The sequence below is a fragment of the Rhineura floridana genome, chromosome 3, assembly GCF_030035675.1.
Source record: "Rhineura floridana isolate rRhiFlo1 chromosome 3, rRhiFlo1.hap2, whole genome shotgun sequence".
In the NCBI taxonomy this organism is placed as follows: domain Eukaryota; kingdom Metazoa; phylum Chordata; class Lepidosauria; order Squamata; family Rhineuridae; genus Rhineura; species Rhineura floridana.
Window position 1 is genome coordinate 121,338,982 of NC_084482.1, and position 25,088 is coordinate 121,364,069.

At 43.3% G+C, this 25,088-nt stretch overlaps 1 protein-coding gene across 7 annotated transcripts in view; it reads right to left on the bottom strand.

Moving 5' to 3' along the window:
• Window positions 1-25,088, bottom strand: part of RNF44 (ring finger protein 44) — a 113,092-nt gene that overhangs the window by 23,813 nt on the left and 64,191 nt on the right. For 5 of the 7 annotated variants that reach the window (XR_009761429.1, XM_061617546.1, XM_061617547.1 and 2 more), the window contains exons 2-3: window positions 5,226-5,407; window positions 3,827-4,049 (exon numbers count right to left, since the gene is read on the bottom strand). Coding sequence is in view for 6 of the 7 variants with exons in the window: in XM_061617546.1 (XP_061473530.1) it covers window positions 3,827-4,049; window positions 5,226-5,332 (330 nt within the window). In the remaining variant the exon portion in view is untranslated. Of the gene's footprint in view, window positions 1-3,826; window positions 4,050-5,225; window positions 5,408-15,007; window positions 15,055-25,088 lie in introns of those variants that run through there. The other 2 variants (XM_061617545.1, XM_061617548.1) reach the window with 2 other exon arrangements.

Genomic DNA, 25,088 nt, shown 5'->3' on the forward strand with positions numbered 1-25,088 from the left:
ACGCACTAATTAATAGCTTATCTCTGTTTTTGTTGCAAAAAGCTGTCCTGGATTTGCATTCTAAAGATATACACAGAAGAGGGATTTCTATTCCAGATTTTTATTTTGAAGAATATTATATTGTCTGAGACTACTCTCTTTTTGGTCTATTTTATTTTGACGAATCTGTTTTCTGACGACTGCCATTAATTGTTTCGATCCTGGGAACTGCATTTTGTTTACTTAACTATGGAGAGATAAGGCTGTCTGCTCTGTTTATACTGTGATGTCACCAAGTTTGGAGTATTAACCCAATTGTTGCTGAAATAAGAAGTGGTTTTCCTATATTTTTCTTTTAAAATGGCAATTAAGAAAGTGGCTGAGAATCTGGAAATAACTATGTTTCAGAAAATAATGGATGAGATTGAGATAACGAAACAAAACCTGCGACAGGGTTGTAAGGAGTTGAAAATTGAATTGAGTAAAATGACGCAGGAGATTAAAGATATAGGGGTCCCTGTGAGAGAGGTGACCCTGGAAGGGGTCCCTGTGAGAGAGGAGACCCCGGAGATTGGAACAAACGTGGAACAGGAAAAAGATTTGGAGTCTATGGACTTTAGAAATAAAACCTATTGTTTGGAGACACAGGAGATTAAAGACATAGGGGTCCTTGTGAGAGAGGAGACCCTGGAGACTGGAACAGGGGTCCCTGTGAGAGAGGAGACCCTGGAGACTGGAACAGGGGTCCCTGTGAGAGAGGAGACCCCGGAGATTGGAACAAACGTGGAACAGGAAAAAGATTTGGAGTCTATGGACTTTAGAAATAAAATCTATTGTTTGGAACTCAATGTTATCTCTGAAGAAATTAATGAAGATTCTAGAGATAAAGTTATCAATGGCATGGATAATCTTCTGGACTGGAATGACGTGATGGAGCCCAATATAGAGAAAATCTATGGAATTAACTGCAGCCATGTGACAATGGAAAAACTTTCAAGAGATGACCCAGTGTATTTTGAAAAAAAGAACAGAGATATGATTTTACAGCAGTATCTCAGCAACCTATTCAGAATGGATGGCAAGAAAATATTTGGGATAGAGGTAATTCCCATCAGACTCTTACTATATGACTATGGCTTTGACAGCAAGATTATTATGGAATACTGATAATGGAAGATTGGATATTACTGGACTTAACAAGACTACTGAAGATGGAAGATGGAAAATGGAACTAATAGGGATAATAGAACAATGGCTACTGAAATTACTGAACCTAACAGATTCTGATGTGATGGATTAATTGAAATGTTTATTTTGACTATGGTTATGACAATAAGATTATCATAATTAGTAATGAGATGGATTAATCGATATGCTTATCTGGAAAAAAAAATTGATAGATATATTTCTTAAAGAATTGAAACCTCTCTTTGACTTTTTGTGGAAAGAATAAAGTAATGTTTATGAGATTTGATGATTAAGTAGGATAACTATTGGAGGAAAGTGATTTTATAATATGACTTAAGAGACAGGATTGTTATATATTATAGATTTATAACTGATCTGATCTTTGACAAATGGGAAGTCAATATTTTACTCTTTATTTTTTATTTTTATTTTTATTTTTTTTTTTTTTTTTTTGTTTAACTATTTTTGATTTTGTTTTTTGTCTTTGAATGTTTTATGATTTCGTCTTGTATGTTTTATGAAAATTTGAATAAAAATTATTGAAAAAAAAAAAAAAAAAAAAAGATGTCATGTCTCCTAAAGTGTTAGATGCCTTCTTGGGAGGGAGGGAGGGAGGGAGGGAGAGGGAGATTGAGTGAGTGAGTGAGTGAGATTGAGTGAGTGAGTGAGTGAGTGAGTGAGTGAGAGAGAGAGTGAGAGAGAGAGAGAAAGTGTGTGTGTGTGTCTGTCTGTCTGTCTGTGTGTGTGTCTGTGTGTGTGTGTGTGTGTGTGTGTGTGTAAGGGGATCACCTTACTCAGAGTTTTCCGTCTGCCATGGAAGGACAAGTAAGGTTACCAAGACAGAGGCCCACCCTATGGGGAGTTAAATCCCATGCTGCTTGACCTCAAGAGAATTGTCCTTCAGAATCCCAGCTATTGCAATAGCTGTCTAAATGTTGCCATGGGAACAGAGCTCCCGCAACTATAGGGCCTGCGCAAGTATATGAGCTAATCAGAAGGGCTATGGGAAGGTTCTTCATACATTCTGTACACCATGACATTGGCAGGCTGGTGCATAGCTTGGTTTTCTGAGAATCTATGCTTTTGTTTTAAGAAATGCTTCTAGGCCTTGCAGTTATGAGAAAAAAGAATTTAAGATTCTTGAGCAGGTTCTCTTATATAAGGCTTACAGACCAGACACATATTATGCTGAACATCATGTCATCCACTGGACTTGGTCCCACCCTGTGTTCAGCAATAACCTGTGAAAGCAACCACGCATATTGATCTATACAAGCAACTGTGTACAACCGGTGTGCATATTGACTGTGTACAAGAAGTGGGGTTCAGTGGACACTCCCTTCTACACATGTTCAACATAACAGGCAATCAAGTCCTCAACATGTTGGGGTTCTAGTGGTCAGAGCTTGCTCTAAGCACAGTTTCCTGCTTCCTAAGCCACATTTCTTTCCCCTGGAGTCTGCAAAATCTCCAGTACTGCAAGCTAATCAAATATATGTGAACTGCATAAGTTATAGCCACTGGAAAGTGGGACAAGAATATAACCCTTTCTATAGGGGTGCCATAGACTTCTCACCGATGAATTCCCCATGACAATTCTGACTGCTGTAGTTGTTTCCACCCCACCCCGTCCCCAAATCCACTGTAAGAGCAAGTGGGGAGGGAGCCAGGCTTGGGCTTGTCACGTTCACCTCAGCTCTGACCAGAATCCTGTTCAGAAAGTACAGAGGCCTTTCTTTAGGGTTGCAGAGTGGGGAAGAGAGAGAAGAGATATGAGCAAGGTCTTGCCTTCTTGCTCCAGGGTTGCCTTTGGAACTACATCCATGCGAGGGGATGTGGTTCCACACCAGACAAAAGAGAAGGTTCTAGGTAAAGTAGGGAGAAAGCAGAAAGTGCTTCTTAGGGTTCTGTCCCCAAATCCAGGGAACACAGCCTGATCCTAACAAACAAGAACATGTGAAAGAGATTTATATTGTTAAACCATTGGCTGTTCTAGCCCCACATTATCCACCCTGACTGGCTATGGCCATCCAGGGCCTCAGACAGAGGTCTTTCCCTTGCTGGGTAACACCTTGCTACCCAAGAATCTCAATCCTACAACTGGAGATCCTAAGGACTAGAACTTAGACCTTGCACACGCACAAAAGTATGTGCTCTACCCACTGAGCTACAGGCCCCCTGATGCCTTGCAAACAGCACAGCCAGCCAACTGAACAGCCAGCATGCACTAACAGAATGACATTAGCAGATCAGCAACTATTTCAGCAAGTGCCAGTAGTTATATGTCCCCAGATGGGACTGAACTGCCATCCTTTTGGTCAACAGACAAATATGCTGGCTGATTGTACCACAGAGATGAGGCTTCAGGAAGGATTTCCATTTATAGCGGTACAGACCTCTGTTGACAAAAAAATATATATCTCTGGAGTGCCCAACACTAGGCACATCCAACATGGAACATCCTTCCATCATTTCAGTGGAGGAAATAGAGAGAACATGGAGGTGTTTATCCTGACTTGGTCTAGGGTTCTTGGCCAGCTCAGACCCTAAGCAAATCCCAGCCAGAGTGTCTTCATTGGTGGGACAAGATTCCAGCCTTTGGAATTCACTAAGTTCTGAACACATCGACCATACCCCCCCACCCAAACACAGTCCTTACCTGCTCATGGAGATCCACCATGAATGGATGCTGGTGGGGTGGATGTGCAGCCGGGTGAAGCATTCGTGGCGACGTATTAGCCAGAACGTATGCCGGGTGCTCATCTACAGGGACTTGTGGCTGTGGCTGCTGGAAAAAAGCCGGGTGCAAGGAGTTCTCATCCTGGACTAGGAGACTTTGCAGAGGTCGCTCGCGTCGGCCCCAGTGGTGCCGGGAAGAAGGGCTGTGGAGCCAGTTATGAGGAGAGAAATATAGAGGGGTGACCCCACGGGCCAGCCAGTTATCTGTGCTGAGCTCTCAGCTACAAATTCACCAATTTTTACAGCAGGGCTAGACCAGAAGAGCAACACAAGGGACCAACTGTCAATGCAACAAAAACTAGGGCCCAAGTTCAGTTCATAACATTAAATACACAGGCTATGGGGGGGCACTCTTTTGGAGGGAAAGGCAAGATATAAATGTAATAATGATGTAATAGTGAGGCGGCAGCATTGCCAAGACTTTGGTTCTGATCAAACCCGTCAGCATGCAAAGTGATTATGTTTTTCCCTATGTTTAGAGAGACTAGATGAAGAGCTTTGCCAACCTCTTCCAGAATCTCAGAGGGACTGAGAATCTGTGACCCTCCATGTGGTGTCCTTGACTATTGCTGAGGCTGATGGGAACTGAAGTTCAACAACATCTGGAGGGCCACAGGTTCCCCAGTCCTGATCTAAAGATGTCAAGTCTCACATATCCTTCCAGACTTGGTAGATTTCCAGCATCTGGAGCAATGCTCTAATATAACGCATATGAACAAATCCTAAGGTCGTTAAAACACAAGCTTGCTGTGCATGCCTTTCAACCCAGCCATCTGAGTAAGCACTTTTCCTCTGGTAATCATGCCCACTCCACACCTTTCCTTCTGCATCGTCTAGCCTGTACCTCGAACTTGCAGTGCAGCACAAAAGACTACCTGGACTCTGGGTGGGGGCACAGCTTTACTTTCCTCAGGCAGTGTCTGTATTAATTTTGTTCAGATACCTGTACAAACACATTGCTGCATATGTCAATGGCATAGCTCAGATGGACATTACAAAAAGTTTCTTCTCATGAAACTTCATATGAGAAGAAGATGGGAGCCAGTGTGTAAAGCATTACACCAGAAACTGGAAGTTTATTTTAATATGGATTACAGTTTTGTTGTTAACACTACATATGGGGCCTTTTGGAAACTACAGATGTTACCTTTGCTATCGGCATCATGCAGCACCACTCAATGCTGCAAGAGGCATTTTCTGTAGCACTGCACACATAACATTTATTTTAAGAAAGTATAGGGAGCCTCTAGATTTCCCGGTGCTTACCCAGATCTACCTTTGCACAGGTGATCTGCACAGTTAAAGAGGAAAGGTTGTACCTTCTCCTGAGGTGTGCTGGATTATCACAACTTCCCCCTGAGAATCGTCGCTGGTCAAAGTGGACAGAAGGAGGCCACCTATTCACTGCCAGTTCCCATGGTCGCATTGGGGATGTTGGCAAGGCAAAAGGGGACGCTGGATCTCAGACTTCAAACACGACAGTGCCCCAGTTCTTTGGGATCTATAGAAAGTGAAGAAACAACCATACTGAACCAGAGCGCCTTGAGGCAAAGAGGGGTGTCAAGCAGTTTCAGTTCATGGCAACAGTATCCAGATTAGTCATGCCGACACTAGCAGGCCACAGCACAGCAGCAGATGGTAGGGAAAAAAATGCTTCAAGTATTCAGTCATAGACCAAGCCCCTTCCCATATCACATCTCCTCTCGCCATGCAGATAAATTGCTCTCCCTGCACATCTAGTTCCTCTTTTCATTTCCATCATCCTTTTCCACCGCTATTTTCCTTCTACCTGTATCTACCCATTTATCATATTTCATCCTTGCCCTTCCTCCAGATCAATCCCCACAATAACTCTGTGTAGGTTAGTCTGAGAAAATAGTGAGTGGTCCATGGTCACCTAGTGAGCTTGTGGCTGAGTGGGGAAGGAGTCTGAACCACTATACTCCTCCTCCAGGAGCCAATAATTTGCAAATCACACTCTGACAGAGACATGAAAATGTATGGCAGCTAGAAGGGGTAATGCACAGAGGTTGCTTTCTTCCCCTCTGTGAGCAGAGGCCACTTCTGCCACCGAAGTGCCAATCTCTGCCTGTTTAATGGCTAAAAGCAGTCTCAGAAACCAACCTGCTCATGGCAAAGCCTGTTCCCAGAAGGTGGGAAAAGAGAGCAAGACAGAGCTGAGTACAAAGGCAGAGTGAGTACACTGACAAAACAGTGGTGCATGCACGCAGATAGCTGTGATAAAAGACTAACCCTCTCCTTCCAAGGGATCTGTTCCTCAGGGCAAGCTTTGTACTCTCCTGCTCCTATCTCATCAACAGTATCAATTTCATCACTATTAGCAGAAGGGCTGCAGGTCCTATTAAGCGCACAGGTGGCAAATGACCCAAACAGAGCAAGTAGATGCCCCCGACTGCAATGCTCCTGCAACCAGATGATTTGATAGCATGTCACTGGGATTAAACACAGTGGTGATTCTTTTTCACAGGATCTAGTCTTTGGCAAGGATGGACAGGGCAATAGAGTGTCTAGGGCGTCGTTGTAGCATTTGCCAGTCACCTTCTAAGTAGCTCCTAGTCTCTTCAGAGAAATAATGAAACAGGGGAGAGGTCTGCTCCCACAGCATCATTGATATTTAATTCATTCCCATGAAACACATGAGTAGAGAAGAGCAGGCCAGAACAATGGACAGTGGGAAACCAATCTTATTCTGAACTGTTGGCAGAAGTCAGTGATGGGCTGGATATGAGTGAGGAAGTTGGAACTCAGTCTGGATAATGAGACCTAGAGGCCCTGGGTTATAGTGTCAACTTTTTCTAGACAAGGCTGAACTCCCCTTGAAAAACTAGGTTTGCTGTTTGAGAGTGCTTCAGTCTCCAGCTTTGCTCCTGGATGGTCCAGGTGATGGCTTTGACCAGAACTTTTGCTCAGATTCAGCGGCTGCACCAACTGCACCCACCCCTGGAAAGGTGAGACTTGTCCACAGTCAAGCAGGCATTAGTAACATCAAGACTGGATTACTGTACATGCTGCATGTGGATCTGTCTTTGAAGGCCACTCAAAAACATTCCACTAGTACAGAATGCTGCTGCAAGAATCTTGAACAATGTCATGTTTCAGAGTCAGAGTATTCCGTTGTTGTATCAGCTGTACTAACCAACAGCCTGTTTTAGGGTGCAATTTAACTCTGCTGTTTAACACGAGCATGCACACCCCATTAGCACTGGGGGGGGGGAGAAAGGATCTTACAACTTTTGTGTCAGTCTTACTTAACTCCTCGTTCCAGACAACCCTTAAGCATGACAAGATGTGAACTGCCTGGTTTCAGGACACCCACTCCTTAATGTGGTGAAAAATCTATGTTTTTACTTTTGAGGTCAATTCTAACCCTATCAGAATGACTGAGAAATCTAAAACACACACACAAACACACAGGTTCTAGGGGTCAAGGTGACCTCACAAAGTTACTCATCATTTTATTTAGCCCAGAATCTGTTATGTCTGTTTCATGCAAGAAAGGAGCACAAAGGGTAAAAAAACAAGGGGCAATATGCAACTAAAGAGATCCGCTAGCACAAGAATTTTGACTTGCACAACTTCTCCCTCTCGTCTCCCCCCCCCCTCTAAATTTGTTCTGGGGGTTCCTCCAGGCCTCTGCAGCAGATATGGGGAGAGCATAGGGAGAGGGAGCAGATGTTCCACTATGCAAGCAGAAATCTTTGCATTAGCAGATCTGATTCATTGGATACAGCCCAATATTTTGTCCATTTTTATAATAGATAAATTATGACATAATAGACAGTTTATGTCATAAAAAGTATGACAGACAAGATCACTCCCTTCCCTTATCATCATCACAAACGGTAGCAGGGGTTAATAGTACCCTGAAGAAGGTGGGGAAATGGTAGCTCAGTAGTAGAGTGCTTGCTTTGCATGCAGAAGGTGACAAGTTTAATTCCTGGGGTCTGCATGAAATCCTGGAGAGCTGCTGCCAGTCAGTGTAGACAATACTGAGCTAGATGGACTAATGGTCTGACTCTATATAAGGCAGCGTTCTATGAAAGATACGGGGAGTAAGAAACTTGCAGAAAAAAAGGTAGATGAAGCTCAACTCATGCACCTGCAAACAGGCCTGAGAGCTAGAGCAGTTAGGGGGTTAACACAAGGACTTGGGAGACCCAGGTTCAAGTCCCTGCTTCGCCATGAAATTCATTGGATGATGTCCTTGGGCCAATCACAATATCTCAGCCTAACCTACTCCACCTAATTGTGCAAAGATAAAGGGGAAAAACAATACATGCTACCTTAAGCTCCTTAGCGAAGGTGTGTGTTTGCACGCACGCATGCACACACAGGATCACTCTAGTCTAAACTTCATGAGCAGGTCCCCTTCCCCAACACATGCATATAGACAGAGACACAAACACAGCTGCATGGGTGAGAGGGAAGGCAAATGGGAAAGGAGGAGAACAAAGAGCTTGTGTGATAAATGGCTGACAGTGGCTCTCAGCACTGTGAATGCAGCAAATATTCAACTCTTTCCCTGACACTGAATGCAGCTGCCATATTAACCAGCAAGGCAAGTCATGTTAGTCTTATCAGAACAAGCCTATCCTGATTCATCTCTGTTTCAGATGGTCTGCTTCAGACACTTGCACAAAGACCAAAGGGCAAAAAGCCTTCTTCCCCCAGCCACCCACCAAGACTGGTACATTTCAGTAGACCTTCACCCAGATGAACAACGTAGTGCCAGTGCCTCCCTCTGATTCATTTCTAATCAGCACATGGAGGAAGTCAGTGCCCTCAATCTTTCAGTGCTGCTGTCAGTGCCCTCAATCTCCCAATGTTCCTTAATTTTCTGCAATTTAAGCTCTGCAACCTTATCGTCTCCTTAATGAGTGCAGGCGTGACCCCCACCAAGTTCTGAAATTCAGAGTTTCATGTCCATACTGAGGGTCACCACACTCATTTGCTGAACACACACACACTGTACTGTAATTTCTTTCCAGCCCTGATCACCTCACAAATCTCAGTGTCCAAGGTTTACCAAGCATGTACAGGTTATTAAAAAAGCTGATTTCACTGGGTCTGCAACCCAAAAACTCCTACTGGAGTGACCTATGATCTCTGCTAATAATCATTACTTGCAAACACACACCTAAGAGTGGGATTAAAATGAAAACATCTCTCAAATGCTCCTGGCTGTGTGGCTTCACATGGCCACAAGTGTTAATTGCATCTCCAAACCAATTTTCACCAGGTTCTTAACGGGCCACCATCAATCCTTCTCTAATGCAGCAAACTACTCTTGCCTACTGCAGAATAATAATAATAATAATAATAATAATAATAATAATAATAATAATAATAATAATAATAGTTGTTATTGTTCTTATGTGCCTTCAAGTCAGCTACAATTTATGGCGATCCTATGAATCAGCGAGAGAGCCAGTGTGGTGTAGTGGTTAAGACTACAACCTGGGAGACCAGGGTTCAAATCCCCACACAGCCATGAAACTCACTGGGTAACCTTGGCCCAGTCACTGCCTCTCACCCTCAGAGGAAACCCTATTCATAGGGTTGCCAGTAAGTCGGAATCGACTTGAAGGCAGTCCATTTCCATTTCATGAATCAGTGATCTCCAACAGCATCTGTTGTGAACCGCCCTGTTCAGACCTTGTAAGTTCAGGTCTGTGGCTTCCTTTATGGAATCAATCCATCTCTTGTTTGGCCTTCCTCTTTTTCTAATCCCTTCTGTTTTCCCCAACATTAATGTCTTTTAGTGAATCATGTCTTCTCATGTGTCCAAAGTATGATAACCTCAGTTTCATCATTTTAGCTTCTAATGGTAGTTCTGGTTTAATTTGTTTTAATACCCAATTATTTGTCTTTTTTGCAGTCCATGGTATGCGCAAAGCTCTCCTCCAACACCACATTTTAAATGTTGATTTTTCTCTTATCCACTTTTTTCACTGTCCAACTTTCACATCCATACATAGAGATCAGGAATACCATGGTCTGGATGATTATACAGCCATGAGACTGGCTGTATACTATAGCCAGCGTGGGGTTTTCACATTCCGCAATGTTAACTTGAAGATACCCCCCATGCCATTCTGATGCTTCCCATAAGCTCATTTAAAAACAAAACTTTACAAAACTTATAGTCCTGAACTCAGAAACGCTTGCTTAACAACACTGTCAATTTTCATGGTGATACACAAAACAGTCAGAGAGAATCGAGAGTTCAAAGTCTAAAAAGAGAGAAAAAAGCCACAGAGCCCTTTTCGACTTTTTTCTGCGAGTTCTCATAATCTGTTGAAATTCATTAAAAATCAGCCATGTTCACAGAGTACCTGTAATCCTAATACTGACCTTGCCCCATACTCTGACCTTCATCTTCTGCATCTTTTTAAAAGTTAAAAAAAATGCCTGGCTGAGTTTTAATTAATTTAAGAAATTTTGGCTCACACCCTATGGTAATGCAGGGCATGCTCAGTAAGAAGCAACTGTCAGAGTTCTAAAAGCCAGACTCACATCTGCTTGGCTTGTCTAATTAGGGGACCACGCCCTCACCAGCCTTTGATTTCACTTAACACAGTCATGGCTGCCCTCAGAGAATCCTGGGAAGTGTAGTTTGTGAAGGGTGCTGAGAGGAGATTCCTATTCCACTGGCAGATGTGTAACAGTCAGCCACTCTGATTGAAGGTCTGTAAGGGGAACAGGGCATCTCCTAGCAACTCTTAGCACCCTTCACTAACTACACTTCCCAGGATTCTTTGAGAGAAGCCATGACTGTCCAAAGTGTAATAAAGGCCTGGTGTGGATGTGGCCAGGGACAGCTTTGGTTGAAATTTGGGTGGAAGGCTACATGTGCCTGCTGTAGAATAAAAAGGTGGGAGAAATGCTGAAAAGCAATGATACTGTTCACAATGTTTTCCTTTTGGAAAGGAAAAGGTCTTCTCTTCTGCCCAGTGCCCACCCACCCAATCTCCTCCCCTGCTTTTTAAAGTTTGATAGAAATATCTGTGGGCTATAGGTACGTTATTAAACCGCAAGGTTTTTTGCCTATTAGTGAATCCTGACTTTAGTGTACAGTGATACATCTTTGCATTTGAGGACCTTTTCTAGTTCTCTCACAGCTGCCCTCCCCAGTCCTAGCCTTCTTCTGATTTCTTGACTATTGTCTCCATTTTGGTTAATGACTGTGCCAAGATATTGATAATCCTTGACAAGTTCAATGTCCTCATTGTCAACTTTAAAGTTACATAAATCTTCTGTTGTCATTACTTTAGTCTTTTTGACATTCAGCTGTAGTCCTGCTTTTGTGCTTTCCTCTTTAACTTTCATCAGCATTTGTTTTAAATCATTACTGGTTTCTGCTAATAGTATGGTATCATCTGCATATCTTAAATTATTGATATTTCTCCCTCCAATTTTCATACCTCCTTCATCTTGGTCCAATCTTGCTTTCCATATGTTGTGTTCTGCATATAGATTAAATAAATAGGGTGATAAAATACACCCATCTCCCACCCTTTCCCATGGGGAACCAATCGGTTTCTCCATATTCTGTCCTTACAGTAGCCTCTTGTCCAGAGTATAGGTTGCGCCAGAGTTTGGAAAAGTTACTTTTTTGAACTACAACTCCCATCAGCCCCAGCCAGCATGGCCACTGGATTGGGCTGATGGGAGGTGTAGTTCAAAAAAGTAATTTTCCAAGCTCTGCGCATCAGGACAATCAGATGCTATGGCACCCCATTTCTTTTAAAGCATTCCATAGTTTTTCATGATCTACACAGTCAAAGGCTTTGCTGTAATCTATAAAGCACCGGGTTATTTCCTTCTGAAATTCCTTGGTCCGTTCCATTATCCAATGTATGTTTGCGATATGATCTCTGGTGCCTCTTCCCTTTCTAAATCCAGCTTGGACATCTGGCATTTCTTGCTGTATATATGATAAGAGCCTTTGCTGTAGAATCTTGAGCATTACTTTCCTTGCAAATAATACTAATGCTGCTGCTACCACCAATAATAATGAAGAAGACGAAGAAGAAGAAGAAGAAAAAGAAGACGAAGAAGAAGAAGAAAAAGAAGAAAAGAGAGCAAGCCCCATTTAGCAATAACTACAGGTAACTTGTTACAACATCTGGTTTTATTATACAATAAACTGCATGCAAAGTGAGTGCAAGCTAGGCTGCAGCACATGGAAGGCTCCCAAAGTGCAACTGTATGTCTCTGAGTGCATTCTGGCTCTAACACTGGCCCATCTCACTGTGGTAGGGAAAGAGCAATATGGCTCTCATGCAAGCCAACTGAACTGGTCAAATATTGGTCAACTGACCACCTCTTTACTTGACCACAGTAAATACTGTCAAATACACCATGAAGCCACGATACTAGTGATGTCTGCTTCTACACAGCACAACTACTTTTTACAATAGTTTGTTTTATTTTCCTTTTAACTATATTTTAAAAATACTTCAGGCTGAGCTTTATGTTCCAGGATAAAAACGAAAGCAGAACTGTTCAAAAAACCATTCGCATTTATGGAAATCTTGTCCACCTTTTTACAAACATTAAGAGGAGAAGCCAGTGAAGTGTAGCAATGTAGAGTGAAAGACTACGGCTGGGGAGCCTCAGGTTCCATCCCCACGCCACCCCCGTCAGTCATGAAGTTCCCTGGGTGAACTTGGGCTGGTCAATGGCTGCTAGCCATGATGGCTGTGCTCTGTCACCGTAGTCAGAGTCAGTATGCTTCTGAAAACCAGTTGCCAGAAGCTGCAGGAGGGGAGAGCGCTCTCGCACTCAGATCCTGCTTGCAGGCTTCCCTTGGACATCTAGCTGGCCACTCTGAGAACAGGATGCTGGACTAGATGGGCCACTGGCTGATCCAGCAGGCTCTTCTTACGCATAGGACCAATACTGAATACCACCCAAAGTCGATCCTTTAAAATGCTCGACCACTATTTTGCAACGTTTGACTGGCCAAGCTCCCAATCCTAGAGTGTTATCAACCCAAAGGAGCAGCTCCAAGGAGAAAGCAGCAGCATGTGCATGCACACTCTCAAATCCCTCAATGAGATGAACCCTAAGGGCTAAATTACATAAAGTATATAAAGGCCTCCTGCCCTTCAATGCAGATGCGCCTCAACCATGGTTAAGTAGGTGTGGCTTAATGTGCCAAAGGAGGGCACATAGGTGGTGCATAGAGACATGAAGGCCTGGGAAAAAAACAGAAAAGTGAGGGGTGGGACCCATGGTTTTTTTTCTGAATTTTTCCATTTTTTTTCTGGGCCTTGACATCTCCAGCATACAGGTGTGAAAGCGCAGGGGGGGAAACTAGAAAAATTGGGGAAAAGCCCACTTTTCTGTTCCTCCCCTAGAAAAATGGGTGGACTTCCCAGTTTTTAAACTAGGCCTTCACATCTCTACCACTGGCACATGCTGAACATTCCCTCTCTCCCCCGCCCCGCCCACACCGCTCTTACCTCCCTCCCAGGTGGGCTCCAGTTCCACAAGTATCTGAGCCCAGCTGAGAGGGAAAGTGCCTGGAAGAGGAGTCTGAGCAGGAAAAATAAAAATGGAAAGAGGGCAGGGAAGCAAGATGATCTCTAAAATGCAAAGTACAAGAAACACATTCCTAATGGTCTTGGGACTGCTTGTGCCTTTTCCGGATAAGAATGACACACGGGAAGAAAAGGGCTGGCTCAGAATCACTCTAACTTTTATTCTGTTGATGTACTCTTATTTTAATGTGTAAGCCACCTTGGAAGAACATTATTCAGAAAGCCAGCATATAATGGTGTTAAAATGAGGAAATAAATACAAGGTGATATTCTACTAACGAATCCTGTCAGCACAAGAATTTCCACCCTTTCCTTGCCCCACACCTGCTCTACAGGTTTGGGGAAAAGCCCTAGAAAATATTTAAGGGGAGAAGAGAGGGGGAGAATGTTCTATTGCACAAATAGAAATCCTTGTGCTGATGGAATGGTTGTCTTAGCAGTGCTATGATGGGTTCCACCAAACTTAGAAGTGTTTTTTGGTGGGGGTGGTTGTTTTTTGTTCAGGCAGCAGCCTGCCAAACAATTCAAGGAACATAGGGTAACTTTTTAGAAAAGTATACAGCAGAATAAGTCAAGCTCACACACACACACACACACGTTATCTCTTAGCCTATTTTAAAAGCACAAATTAAGGCAGTTGTGGTTACAGCTATGACAAGAGTCTCAAGTGTCATGCATGCATTTTATGGGTTGAATACCAAATTGATTTCTTAAAGCAAATATCACTTATTTAGAAAGACCAAGGGAACTTGAAGGATAAGCTTTTCAGAAAGGACTTAATCACCAATTGTATTTTTCCCTTGCTTTTTTTGTTCAAAAATGTCTCCTGAACACTGTAATTCTAGTTTGACCTTGGCAGTGCCTAAAGTCAGGGCCCAACTTTTTAAGCCTTGCTCTACAGCTTTTGGAATAAAATATGACCACTGGTAGAGAACCTTTTTTCTGTTGGGGGCTGTATTCCCCCAGAGGTGGACAGGACCAAAGCAGATGAGGCACCCTTTCTTCCTCCTTGCCACACATATTAAGTTAGGCCACAAGTCACATATGAGCCTTGGACCATAAGTTTTCTACCCCCAGTCTAAATTAATTAGCCACAAACAGCTTTTCCAATCATAACACATCCTGATAAAGCTAATTTCTTTTCCTTAGGGTAATTACCTGTGTTGATGCCAGAATATTGCTGCTTCTGTAATGAATTGATGTTGTAATGATCTGACAGTGGTGTCCACCCTGGGATGTGTTGTACTTTTTTGTTTTGGAGATATGCGTGGGATTGTTTGGTTGTTTATTGTTGTTTTAATGATATTTGAGTTTTTATATGCTGTAAAAGGTAAAGGTGTTCCCGCACTTATAGTGCGAGTTGTTTCCGACTCTTAGGGTGACATCTTGCGACGTTTACTAGGCAGACCGTATGTATGGGGTGGGATTGCCAGTTCCTTCCCTGGCCTTTCTTTACCCCCCAGCATATGCCAGGTACTCATTTTACCGACCATGGATGGATGGAAGGCTGAGTGGACCTCGACCCCTTTTACCTGAGATTCGACTTCCTCCTTCCGTTGGAATCAAACTCCGGCCGTGAGCAGAGCTTTGGCTGCGTTACCGCCGCTTACCACTCTGCGCCACGGAGGATCTTGCTGTAACCTGCCTATTATTGTTAGCAGCAGCTACTCTTCAGTCCATGATTGATCCCTGAACGAAGTATCATAGAATGCATTTACAAAACCTAGATGAAGAAAGAAGTGTGTTATGTATGCAAGATTCACAATGCCGTAGAATGGAGTAATATACTCAGTGCTACACTCCTCCATACTTTTGAGGCTGTGAATCATGTTACATGGGCCCTGAGCTTGGTCATTATTAATTTGGAATTGATATGTTGGCAGCAAAATGCCTTGACTACATTCTCCAGTAGGCACCTCAGGGCTGATAAGGCAACACCTCATTCAACTCCCATGTCCAAATCCTGCCTTTATTCTCAACATACTTGAAAGAGAACTCAATTAGCCTTACAAAAACTTGGACTACTTGTTTGACAGTGGCTCTCTAAGGTTTCCAAGCAGAGGGAGATCATTCCCATCACTAGTGACCTGACCATTTGTAGATGCCAAGGACTGGACTTAAGGCCTTCTGTATGCAAAGCATGAGCTCTACCACTATTTTATTATTTATTTATTATTTTATTTATATCCCATCCTTCCTCCCAGCCGGAGCCCAGAGCAGCAAACAAAAACACTAAAAACACTTTTAAACATCTTAAAAACAGACTTTGAAATATATTAAAAGAAAACATCTTTAAAAACATTTTTTTAAAGCTTTAAAACATCTTTTCAAAAAAAGGTTTAAAAACATTAAAAAGCAATTGCAACACAGAAGCAGACTGGGATAAGGTCTCTACTTAAAAGGCATGTTGAAAGATGAAGGTCTTCAGTAGGCACCGAAAAGATAACAGAGATGACACCTGTCCAATATTTAAGGGGAGGGAATTCCAAAGGGTAGGTGCCACCACACTAAAGGTCCGTTTTCTATGTTGTGTGGAAATGACCACCTGATAAGATGGTATCTGCAGGAGGCCCTCACCTGCAGAGAGCACTGATCGACTGGATACATAAGGGGTAAGATGGTCTTTCAGGTATCCTGGTCCCAAGCTGTACAGAGCTTTGTACACCAAAACTAGAACCTTGGACTTGGCCCAGTAGCTTAATGGGCAGCCAGTGCAATTCTTTCAGCAGCGGGGTGACATGTTGGCAATACCTTGCCCCAGTGAGCAGTCACACCGCCAGATTTTGCACCAGCTGCAGCATCCAGACCAACCTCAAGGGCAGCCCCACAAACAGTGCATTATAGTAATACAGCCTAGAGGTTACCAGTGCATGGACAACACTGGTCAGGCTATCCCGGTCCAGAAACAGCTGCAGCTGTCTTACCAGCCAAAGCTGATAAAAGGCACTCCTAGCCACTGAGGTCACCTGGGCCTCTTGTGACAAAGATGGATCCAGGAGCACCCCCAAACCATGGATCTGCTATTTCAGAGGGAGTACAACCCACCCAAAGCAGGCAACTGACCAATTATCTGAACTCAGGAATCACCAACCCATAGCGTCTCCATCTTGCTAGGATTCAGACTCAGTTTATTGGCCCTCATCCAGCCCACCACCAAGTCTAGGCAGCGGTCCAGGGCTTGCACGGCCTCTCCCAATTCAAATGTTACAGAGAAATAGAGCTGGTTATCATCAGCATACTGCTGACACCTCACCCCAAATCTCCTGATGACCGCTCCCAAGGGCTTCATATAGATGTTAAACAGAATGGGGAACAAGATGGTAGCCTGCGGCACCCCACAGCACAACTGCCAGGGGGCTGAATGACAATCACCCAATGCTATTCTCTGAAAACAACCTTGGAGATAGGATCGGAACCACTGTAGAACAGTACCTCCAATACCCATCTCACCAAGTCAGCCCAGAAGGATACCATGGTCAATGGTATCAATAGCCGCTGAGAGATCAAGTAAGAGTAACAGGGTTGCATTCCCCCGTCCTTCTCCCAATAAAGGTTATCCATCAGGATGACCAAGGCCGATTCAGTCCCATAACCAGGCCTGAACCCAGACTGGGATGGGTCAAGATAATCTGTTTCATCCAAGAGTACTTGAAGTTGCTGCACCACAACCCTCTCAATTACCTTCCCTAAGAAGGGGGTATTTGCAACCAGGCGGTAGTTGTCGCAAACCAATGGGCCCAGGGTAGGCTTCTTCAGGAGCAGTCGGATCACTGCCTCTTTCAGGAAGGCTGGAATCACTCTCTCCATCAACGATGCATTGACCACACCCTGGATCCACTTGGTCAAACCCCCTTGGCAAACTTTAATAAGCCATGAAGGGCAAGAATAGACAGGACATGTTGTTGGCCGCATCACTGCAAGCACCTTGTCTACGTCGTCAGGCTGCATCAACTGAAACCGTTCCCAAGGGTTGCAGCAGACGTTGCACTGGACACCTCACTGGGGACTACAGTAGATGTCGATGGGGCATGAAGATTGCTACGGAGGCGAGCATCTTTACCCTCAAAGTGCCCTGCAAACAATTCACAGTGGGCTTCTGAAGCATCTAAAACTCCATTTCCTGGAGTTGATATCAACAGACCCCTAACAATACAGAAAATCTCCACTGGACGGCTACTTGAGGATGCGATGATGGCAGAGAAGTGGGCCTTCTTTGCCTCCCTTACAGCTACACAGTAGGCACAGTTATGATGTTTTACTCGTGCTCAATCAGCCTCACAGCACATCTTTCACCACTTGCGCTCTAACCATCGTTCAGCCTGTTTCATATTCCTTAACTCACTGGTGTACCAAGGTGCAAACTAGGCACCACAATGCCAGAGAGGGTGATTAGGGGCAACCATATCAAGAGCCTGATGCGCCTCGCTGTTCCACAGCATGACAGGGCTTCAATAGGGTCACCTGCTCTATCTACTGGGAACTCACCCAGGGCATTCAGGAACCCAGTGGATTCCGTTTGTCTCTGGTGGCGGACCATGTTAATATGTCCACCATCCCTGCAGGGGACGATCAGAGCCATAAGTCTAAACTTCACCAGGAAGTGGTCTGACCATGACAATGGGGTGACATCCACTCCCCCATCTCCAGACCACCCCTTCCTCCATCTGGAGCAAAAACCAAGTCGAGGGTGTGGATGTGTTACCACTAAGTTCTGGTTCAGTACTTCTGGCTCAGGGGGCACTCCTGGACATACCTAGCTTAGGGGGCACACCTAGATGACTAAGTGGCAACTGTGGCAAGGAGTGCCTTTGGCCAGCTGAGGCTGGTGTGCCAACTGTGCCTATTCCCAAGGAGAGCAGTCCAGGTGCAGTAAAAAAAATTATATATTTATTATTTATATCCCGCTTAATGTATTAGTTTGTAAGTAGTGTACAACAGATACAGCACACATCACACAATTAACTGCAAGATCAGAAAAACTCACATAAAATGCCTGCTGAAATACAAAAAAAGTCTTAGTGCGCCATAGTTACATCTGTGTTGGATTACTGTCTGCAACATGGTCTACATGGGACTACCTTTAAAAAGTTTCCAGAAGCTCCAGCTGGTCCAGAATGCAGCTGCAAGGATATCAGCAGAGGCATGCCCATGGCATCATGTTACACCAATCTGCTTCTGGCCATAATTTTTTAAATATTATTTTTATTAACTCTGAAAACATGAAAAAATTGACAAATATAAAATGGAGACAAAGTTTTAGCTATATACACTTGCTTCTGGGCATAATTCAAAGTGTGGGCGATTACCTTTTAAATGGCTTAGGTCCAGAATACCTTGGATACCTCCTTCCATATCATCCTTCCCATTCCTAAGATCTGAAGGAAATGACCTTCTTCTCTATGTCCCACCAAGAACGTTTGAGTGGGAGAGAGGGGGCCTTCTTCATGGCTGCACTTAATAGAACATCTTGCCCTGTGAAGTATGGCCAGCCTATTTCCTTGGCAAATCTTAAGTGTATTAATTTAAAAAAGGAAAACTTTTTTTTTTAAATGCCTGATCAATTAGACCAAGAACAGCCCTGCTGGATCAGGCCAAAGGCCCACCTAGTCCTGCATCCTATTCTCGCAGTGGTCAACCAGATGCTGCAAGCAGACCTTGCGCAACAAAGCTCTCCCCACCTGTAATTCCCAGCAACTAGTATTCAGAGGAAGGTGCCCTTCTACAATTTGTCTGCTGCTTGTAAGCGTGTGGGTGGGGAACCTGACAAGCAGCTTAGAATGCCTCTGTTAATGCCCATCTCTTGTAGATTGTTTTTTCATCCCTTAAATGCTTAGGGCAGATATATCATACCAACAGCTATGTCAGCACAACATTACCAAAACAGGACAATACTTAAGTGTTGCGGCAACACCAGCATCACTGACAGATATGCCACTGCAAAACAAGGTAGCAGCCTTTTCAGTACCTCCCTAGAACAGGCTACATTATTACAGCTGAGAGTCTGTGATGTTAAAGGGTAACATGAATGATCTGTAATGGAACACTGAATTCAAGAAGGCCAACACAATTATAACAGTTTTGGGGAAAGTGATTCGAAATCATCTGGTATAATCACCTGCCTGAAATACAGAGGCTATAAAAGTTCACCCAGTCATCCTTCTATCCAGCCTGGACCTTCTGGCTCAGTAAGAACACACCAGCAGGACAGGTGGTTTACGGAGATGACGGTTGCCCTATCCATCTGTCTGCAGCCACCTGTTGTCTCTTGACTTACTGAATAAGAAAGTTTGTTTAGGGAGGGATCATCCTACACTGGTCTGTGCTGTCTCTAGGATGAAAGAACCACAGTCAACAACTAGAGATCTGAATAGTCAGAGGAAGAAATATATTTTGCTAACAAGCAGCCCCTGAGGGCACAATCCACGTTGCAAGTAGAACAGAGCTGCACATAAATGCCCTTGCAACAACACAATACAGTCAAACATTGCACTGCACTGATACAGGCAGAGCGCTCCAATGTTGGAGCAGAGCTAGGAAGTACAGCTGCAACACACATGACCAGGTCAGACAGGGCTGTACAAAGAGCATGGGAGCAATGATAGCAGTTAGCATCCTAGTCACCCTCCCAAGGCAAATCCCCCCACCTTGTTCTTGTATAGTTCTGTGTACATAAAACCCAAGTACCAACTTAGGCATTATCAGGTGACTCAGGGCACTCTGCTAATTGTGATCCTCCTAATTCTTCTGGCCTTTCAGTGCCTTTGGATTCAATCAGCCACGATATCTTTCTGGACCAGCTTTTGGGAGTAGAAATTGAGGCACACATTGGCCATGTTCAGACAATCATATTTCAGCTTAATAAGTCCAGTTATGAATATGCTTTTTGCCCATGCATGCAACTACTTCATTCATCACTTCGCGGCATGAGCAAACAAACCAGGCAGTCTTTCATTTACTTACTTTCTGTTTCCTCCAAACTGGGAAACTATAATTATTACCTTAGAAATAAGCTAACCCAAGATATTAAACTATGGTTTGAAGGTGGCTTAACATCTTGACTTGTTCTGAAGCTGTAACAATAGTTTCCCAGTTTGGATGAACAGAAAACTATGATTAATTAGAAGCTTTCTGGATTAATTGTGGATCAAGAGAAATGGTTGTGTGCACGGGCAGAAGACCTGGTCATATCTCAGCCTAATAATGCCACTGCCCAATTATTGTCTAAATGTAGCCAGCACGATACATCTCTTTTGAAACAACTGCGCTGACTGCTACTTTGTTTCCACACTCAATTCAAGGCACTGGTTTTGATCTTCAGAGCCTTAAATGGTTTGGGTCCTGGTTATCACAGGGAGTGCCTCTGCTTATATATGCTTCCCAAAAAAATTGGGATTAGCTAATGAGTCAGGTACCAACTTGCACAGAAATTAGTTTGTGTAGAAATAGGGCCTTTTTCTGTACTGTCCCTCAAGTTGCCCATGTCTCCTTCTCTGACACTGTGAAGGCAGTTCTATTTTGCTGTGTCTGTATCTTAATAAAATATTAATTTCAAGATGGCTTACAAATTAAAAACACATTCAACACTCAAGCCAAAAGCAATTCCCTTTGGGAGTTAACCTTGTCCTTGTTGTACTGCCTCTCAATTTTCAAATTATTTTTGATTGCTTTTCAATCAGAATTTTAATTGTTTTATCAGTTGGTTCTATTTATTTAAACATAATTATACAGACCGCTTAATCAAAAAAAGAAAAATCTCTAAGCAGTTTACATAAAATAGTGTAATTAAAAAAAAAGATTAAAATTACATAATTTAAAAACAAGTATAAATAATAAAATGATGCATCTAGGTGGGCTTTCTGAAGCAAAGTTTTTTTAGCAGGCATCTCAAACAGTACAGTGAGGACGTATACACGCACACACGCACTGGCTGCCCATTTGCTACCGGGCCAAGTTCAAGGTTCTGGTTTTGGTGTACAAAGCCCTATACAGCTTGGGACCAGGATACCTGAAAGACGGTCTTACCCCTTATATACCCAGCCGATCACTGTGCTCTGCAGGTGAGGGCCTCCTGCAGATACCATCTTATCAGGAGGTTCATTCTGCTGCACAATATAGGAAATGGACCTTTAGTGTGGCGGCACCTACCCTGTGGAATTCCCTCCCCTTGAATACTAGGCAGGCGCCATCTCTGCTATCTTTTCGGCACCTTTTGAAGACTTTCCTCGTTCAACAAGCCTTTTAAGTTGAGACCTATCCCAATCTGCATCTGTGTTAGAATTGCTTTTAATATGTTTTCTTTAATAGTATGTTTTTAAAGCTTTTTTAAAAAAAAAATTAATGTTTTGTTTTAATGTATTTTAAGGTCTTTTTATGATGTTTTAAAGTATTTTTAGCATTTCTGTTTGCCGCCCTGGCCTCCTGCTGGGAGGAAGGGCAGGATATAAATCAAATAATAAATAAAATAAATATATATATATCTGCATATTATATTTGTGTCACGAGACGCTAAAATGATGAAACTGAGGTTATCATACTTTGGACACATAATGAGAAGACATGATTCACTAGAAAATACCATAATGCTGGGGAAAACAGAAGGGAGTAGAAAAAGAGGAAGACCAAACAAGAGATGGATTGATTCCATAAAGGAAGCCACACACCTGAACTTACAAGATCTGAACAGTGTGGTCCATGACAGATGCTCTTGGAGGTCAATGATTCATAGGATCACCATAAGTCATAATCGACTTGAAGGCACATAACAACAAATATTATATTTGTATACAATATACTTAAACGTGTATCTTCCTATATAATAAAAATGTAAGATGTTACGCCATCTGAGCATAATGATGTCAGATAGTATGACATGGGGGCAGGGCAGGGTGACAAGCAAGGTAAGGGCACCAGGGAAACAAAGATGGCTGGTGTAGGAGCAGGGCAGGTAGATGGCTGTGGAGCAATCAGGTAAGCAGCTGGGAGGCAAGTGGGAGTGCTAGTGCCAGGCTAGGTGCAAGGCAGATAAGCAGGCTAATTGAGGAAATGTCCTAGGTGCACTGTGCAGCAGCAGTAGCGATGGCCTGGGTGGGAGGCTGATAAGCGGGGTACCTGGAGAGGCAGTCTGGAACAGTTTGTGAGTACCTGGGAGGAGGAGGAACCATTTCAGAGTGCCTGGGAGGGGGAGGGGGAAATGGTTTGAACGTGCCTGGGAGGAAGAGGGGTTGTTTGAGAGAGCCTGGGGGGAAGGTTTAAGAGGGCTTAGCAGTTGCAGAAGGTGAAAAGGGAAGGTCCAAGGGATTCCCATGGGGCAAGTGTGGGTTGGTGAGGAGTTGGGGGAGCTTAGTGAGTGGTGAGGGTGGGCAGAGCTGGCTAGCAAAGCAAATGGGGACACAGCCCCTAGTTGTACATGTATCACTACGGGACTGACTACCAGGATAAGTGTTATAGGACCACAGCCAGAATTTCCCAGCGCTCAAATCCACACTATGACAAATGAGGGTTGCAGCAACAGGGAACAGCAGCCTTGCCCCTTCTCTGACTTCAGACCATACAATGTAGGTTTGTAGTTCGAAGTGCTATATTATAAAGTGAAACATCCTGGTATGTTCTGCTTAATTGAGTTCTAATACCTGGTTGACTCCTCTCAGTAGTTATTTTCCTTTTCTGAGCTCAAACACATCTAGAATTGGGTAATTTTACACAATTCAAGATGGTCTTAAACATTTTTTGCACTGGAATGAAACACTGTGGGTTTGAGGGGGGGGGGAGAGATACCTCCTGCTTTGGAGCAGAATTCTAAATGGCCTACAGCAGGAAAGTGCTTTTCTGATGTTTGAAACAACTGCTTCAAGCACAGAAGCAACAGCAGAAAGCAGAATACCACCTTGCTTGCCCCAGAACATCTGAGGTAGACCACAGGATCAACACTACATTATTTCAGAATGGACATGAACACCACCAGTGATGGAGAATGGATCTCTTTGTTAACTGGCCTATCTATCATTTTCCTTCGCTTTTAACCGTTTGCACCTTTTATTCCCCATTCCATTTTTTTCAGCTTCAGTCACTCTTTCTCACTCTTGTCTTAAATTACAGGCTTGGACATTTAGAAAACATTTTCCCTAGAAGACATTTCTGCTATTGCTTGGGAAACGTCAGTTGAAACCATTCACAATTTAAAGGAGGTCCTTTACAAATGCAGCTGTGAAGGAATGATGTACACATCCCAGAGACATCTGATGTGCTTTCATGCGTCTCTCTCAAAAGTGAAACAAGTCACACACACTGCATTTTCTGCCTTACAGTCCTGAGGTTTCATGTTCCACTTGTCTTAGAGGTGCAATCAGGCCTGTATCCAGTGGGGGGGATGGGGGCACTACCCCAAAGCTGTGTTTTGTTCCCCCCCATTTTTTGGGGGGGGGAATTGGCTTCTTTGTAATGTGTGACATGTCAGACAATAACCTCCATTTAAAGAATGATAGCTTGTTTCAAGAACAGGAGCAATTTAAGAATAGGAGCCTCTGAAAATATCAGTAAGGCACAGCAAGCCCATAGAAAAAGCCTCATCTGGAAGAGCCCCCAAAAGTCTGCTCACTCAAGACTTTCCCCCACTGAAGGTGGATTTTTCATGATCACAATCACCCTATAATTACTTAAGCGATCCTGAAAAAAGTCTGTATAGTAACATAACCCTTGAAGAGTTAAATATCAGAATTTTGTATTATGGGCTAGAGTTAGACTCCACTCCTTTGACTTTCCTTTGGTCTGCTTTTCATTTTCATTTTCCGTTGTGCTGTCTACCCAACCAGCAAAAAAGAAGCATGTTTGTTTGTTTGCCTGCAGTAAGAAGTAAGTGTTTGTTTATTCTGCAGTTATTATGAGCAGAGCAGGATTGGGTGTTTACAGTATTGCTAAAAGGTGAAATAAATATATAACTTAAAGTGATCTGAAAAAATGGCTACCCTTTACTCTTTTAAAGCACTCACTATATTCACAATCATAATGTCTTTTCTTCTTCTTTTTCTTGATTTGATGGCAAAGGATGAAAACAGCCCTAGAGGGATACAAATATCGCTGTGTACACTACAGTAAGCTAGCTGGCTGGCTGGACACCTAAGCTGTAACTCAGGCTAATTTTGATTTTCCCAGTACGTGCAGCTCAGCATGAGGCCTTTTCAGGATTTCTGGATAGGAAAAAAAAAATCAACCCAGCAACCAGTAAACAAATTCCAATTGCTTCCCACAATTAGTTTCCAATTGCTTAGTTTGTCCTTTAAATATCAGCGTTAAATATTTTCCCTTGACTGTACAACAGGAAGGAAAATCTAAAGGTCAAGAACAGGACTAGAAGGAGGGACTCTCAAGGAGGAGTTAACACACCCTATAGTATTGGTTTTCTCTCTGCCCTTCCCTAAACTTGTACTATGGGCAAGTTTGTTTATCAGGTGGAATCTAAAACTGAGATACCTAATGCAGCATCAAAGCCAAACTCAGGAGCCAATGTCTTTACCAAAGTAGTTCAGTTCATTAAGAATCAGAACACAAGGTCAGACTACAGGTGACTGTAGCTATAGACAAAGTCAAGCTGTTGAGTATGGTATTCCTGGGGATTTC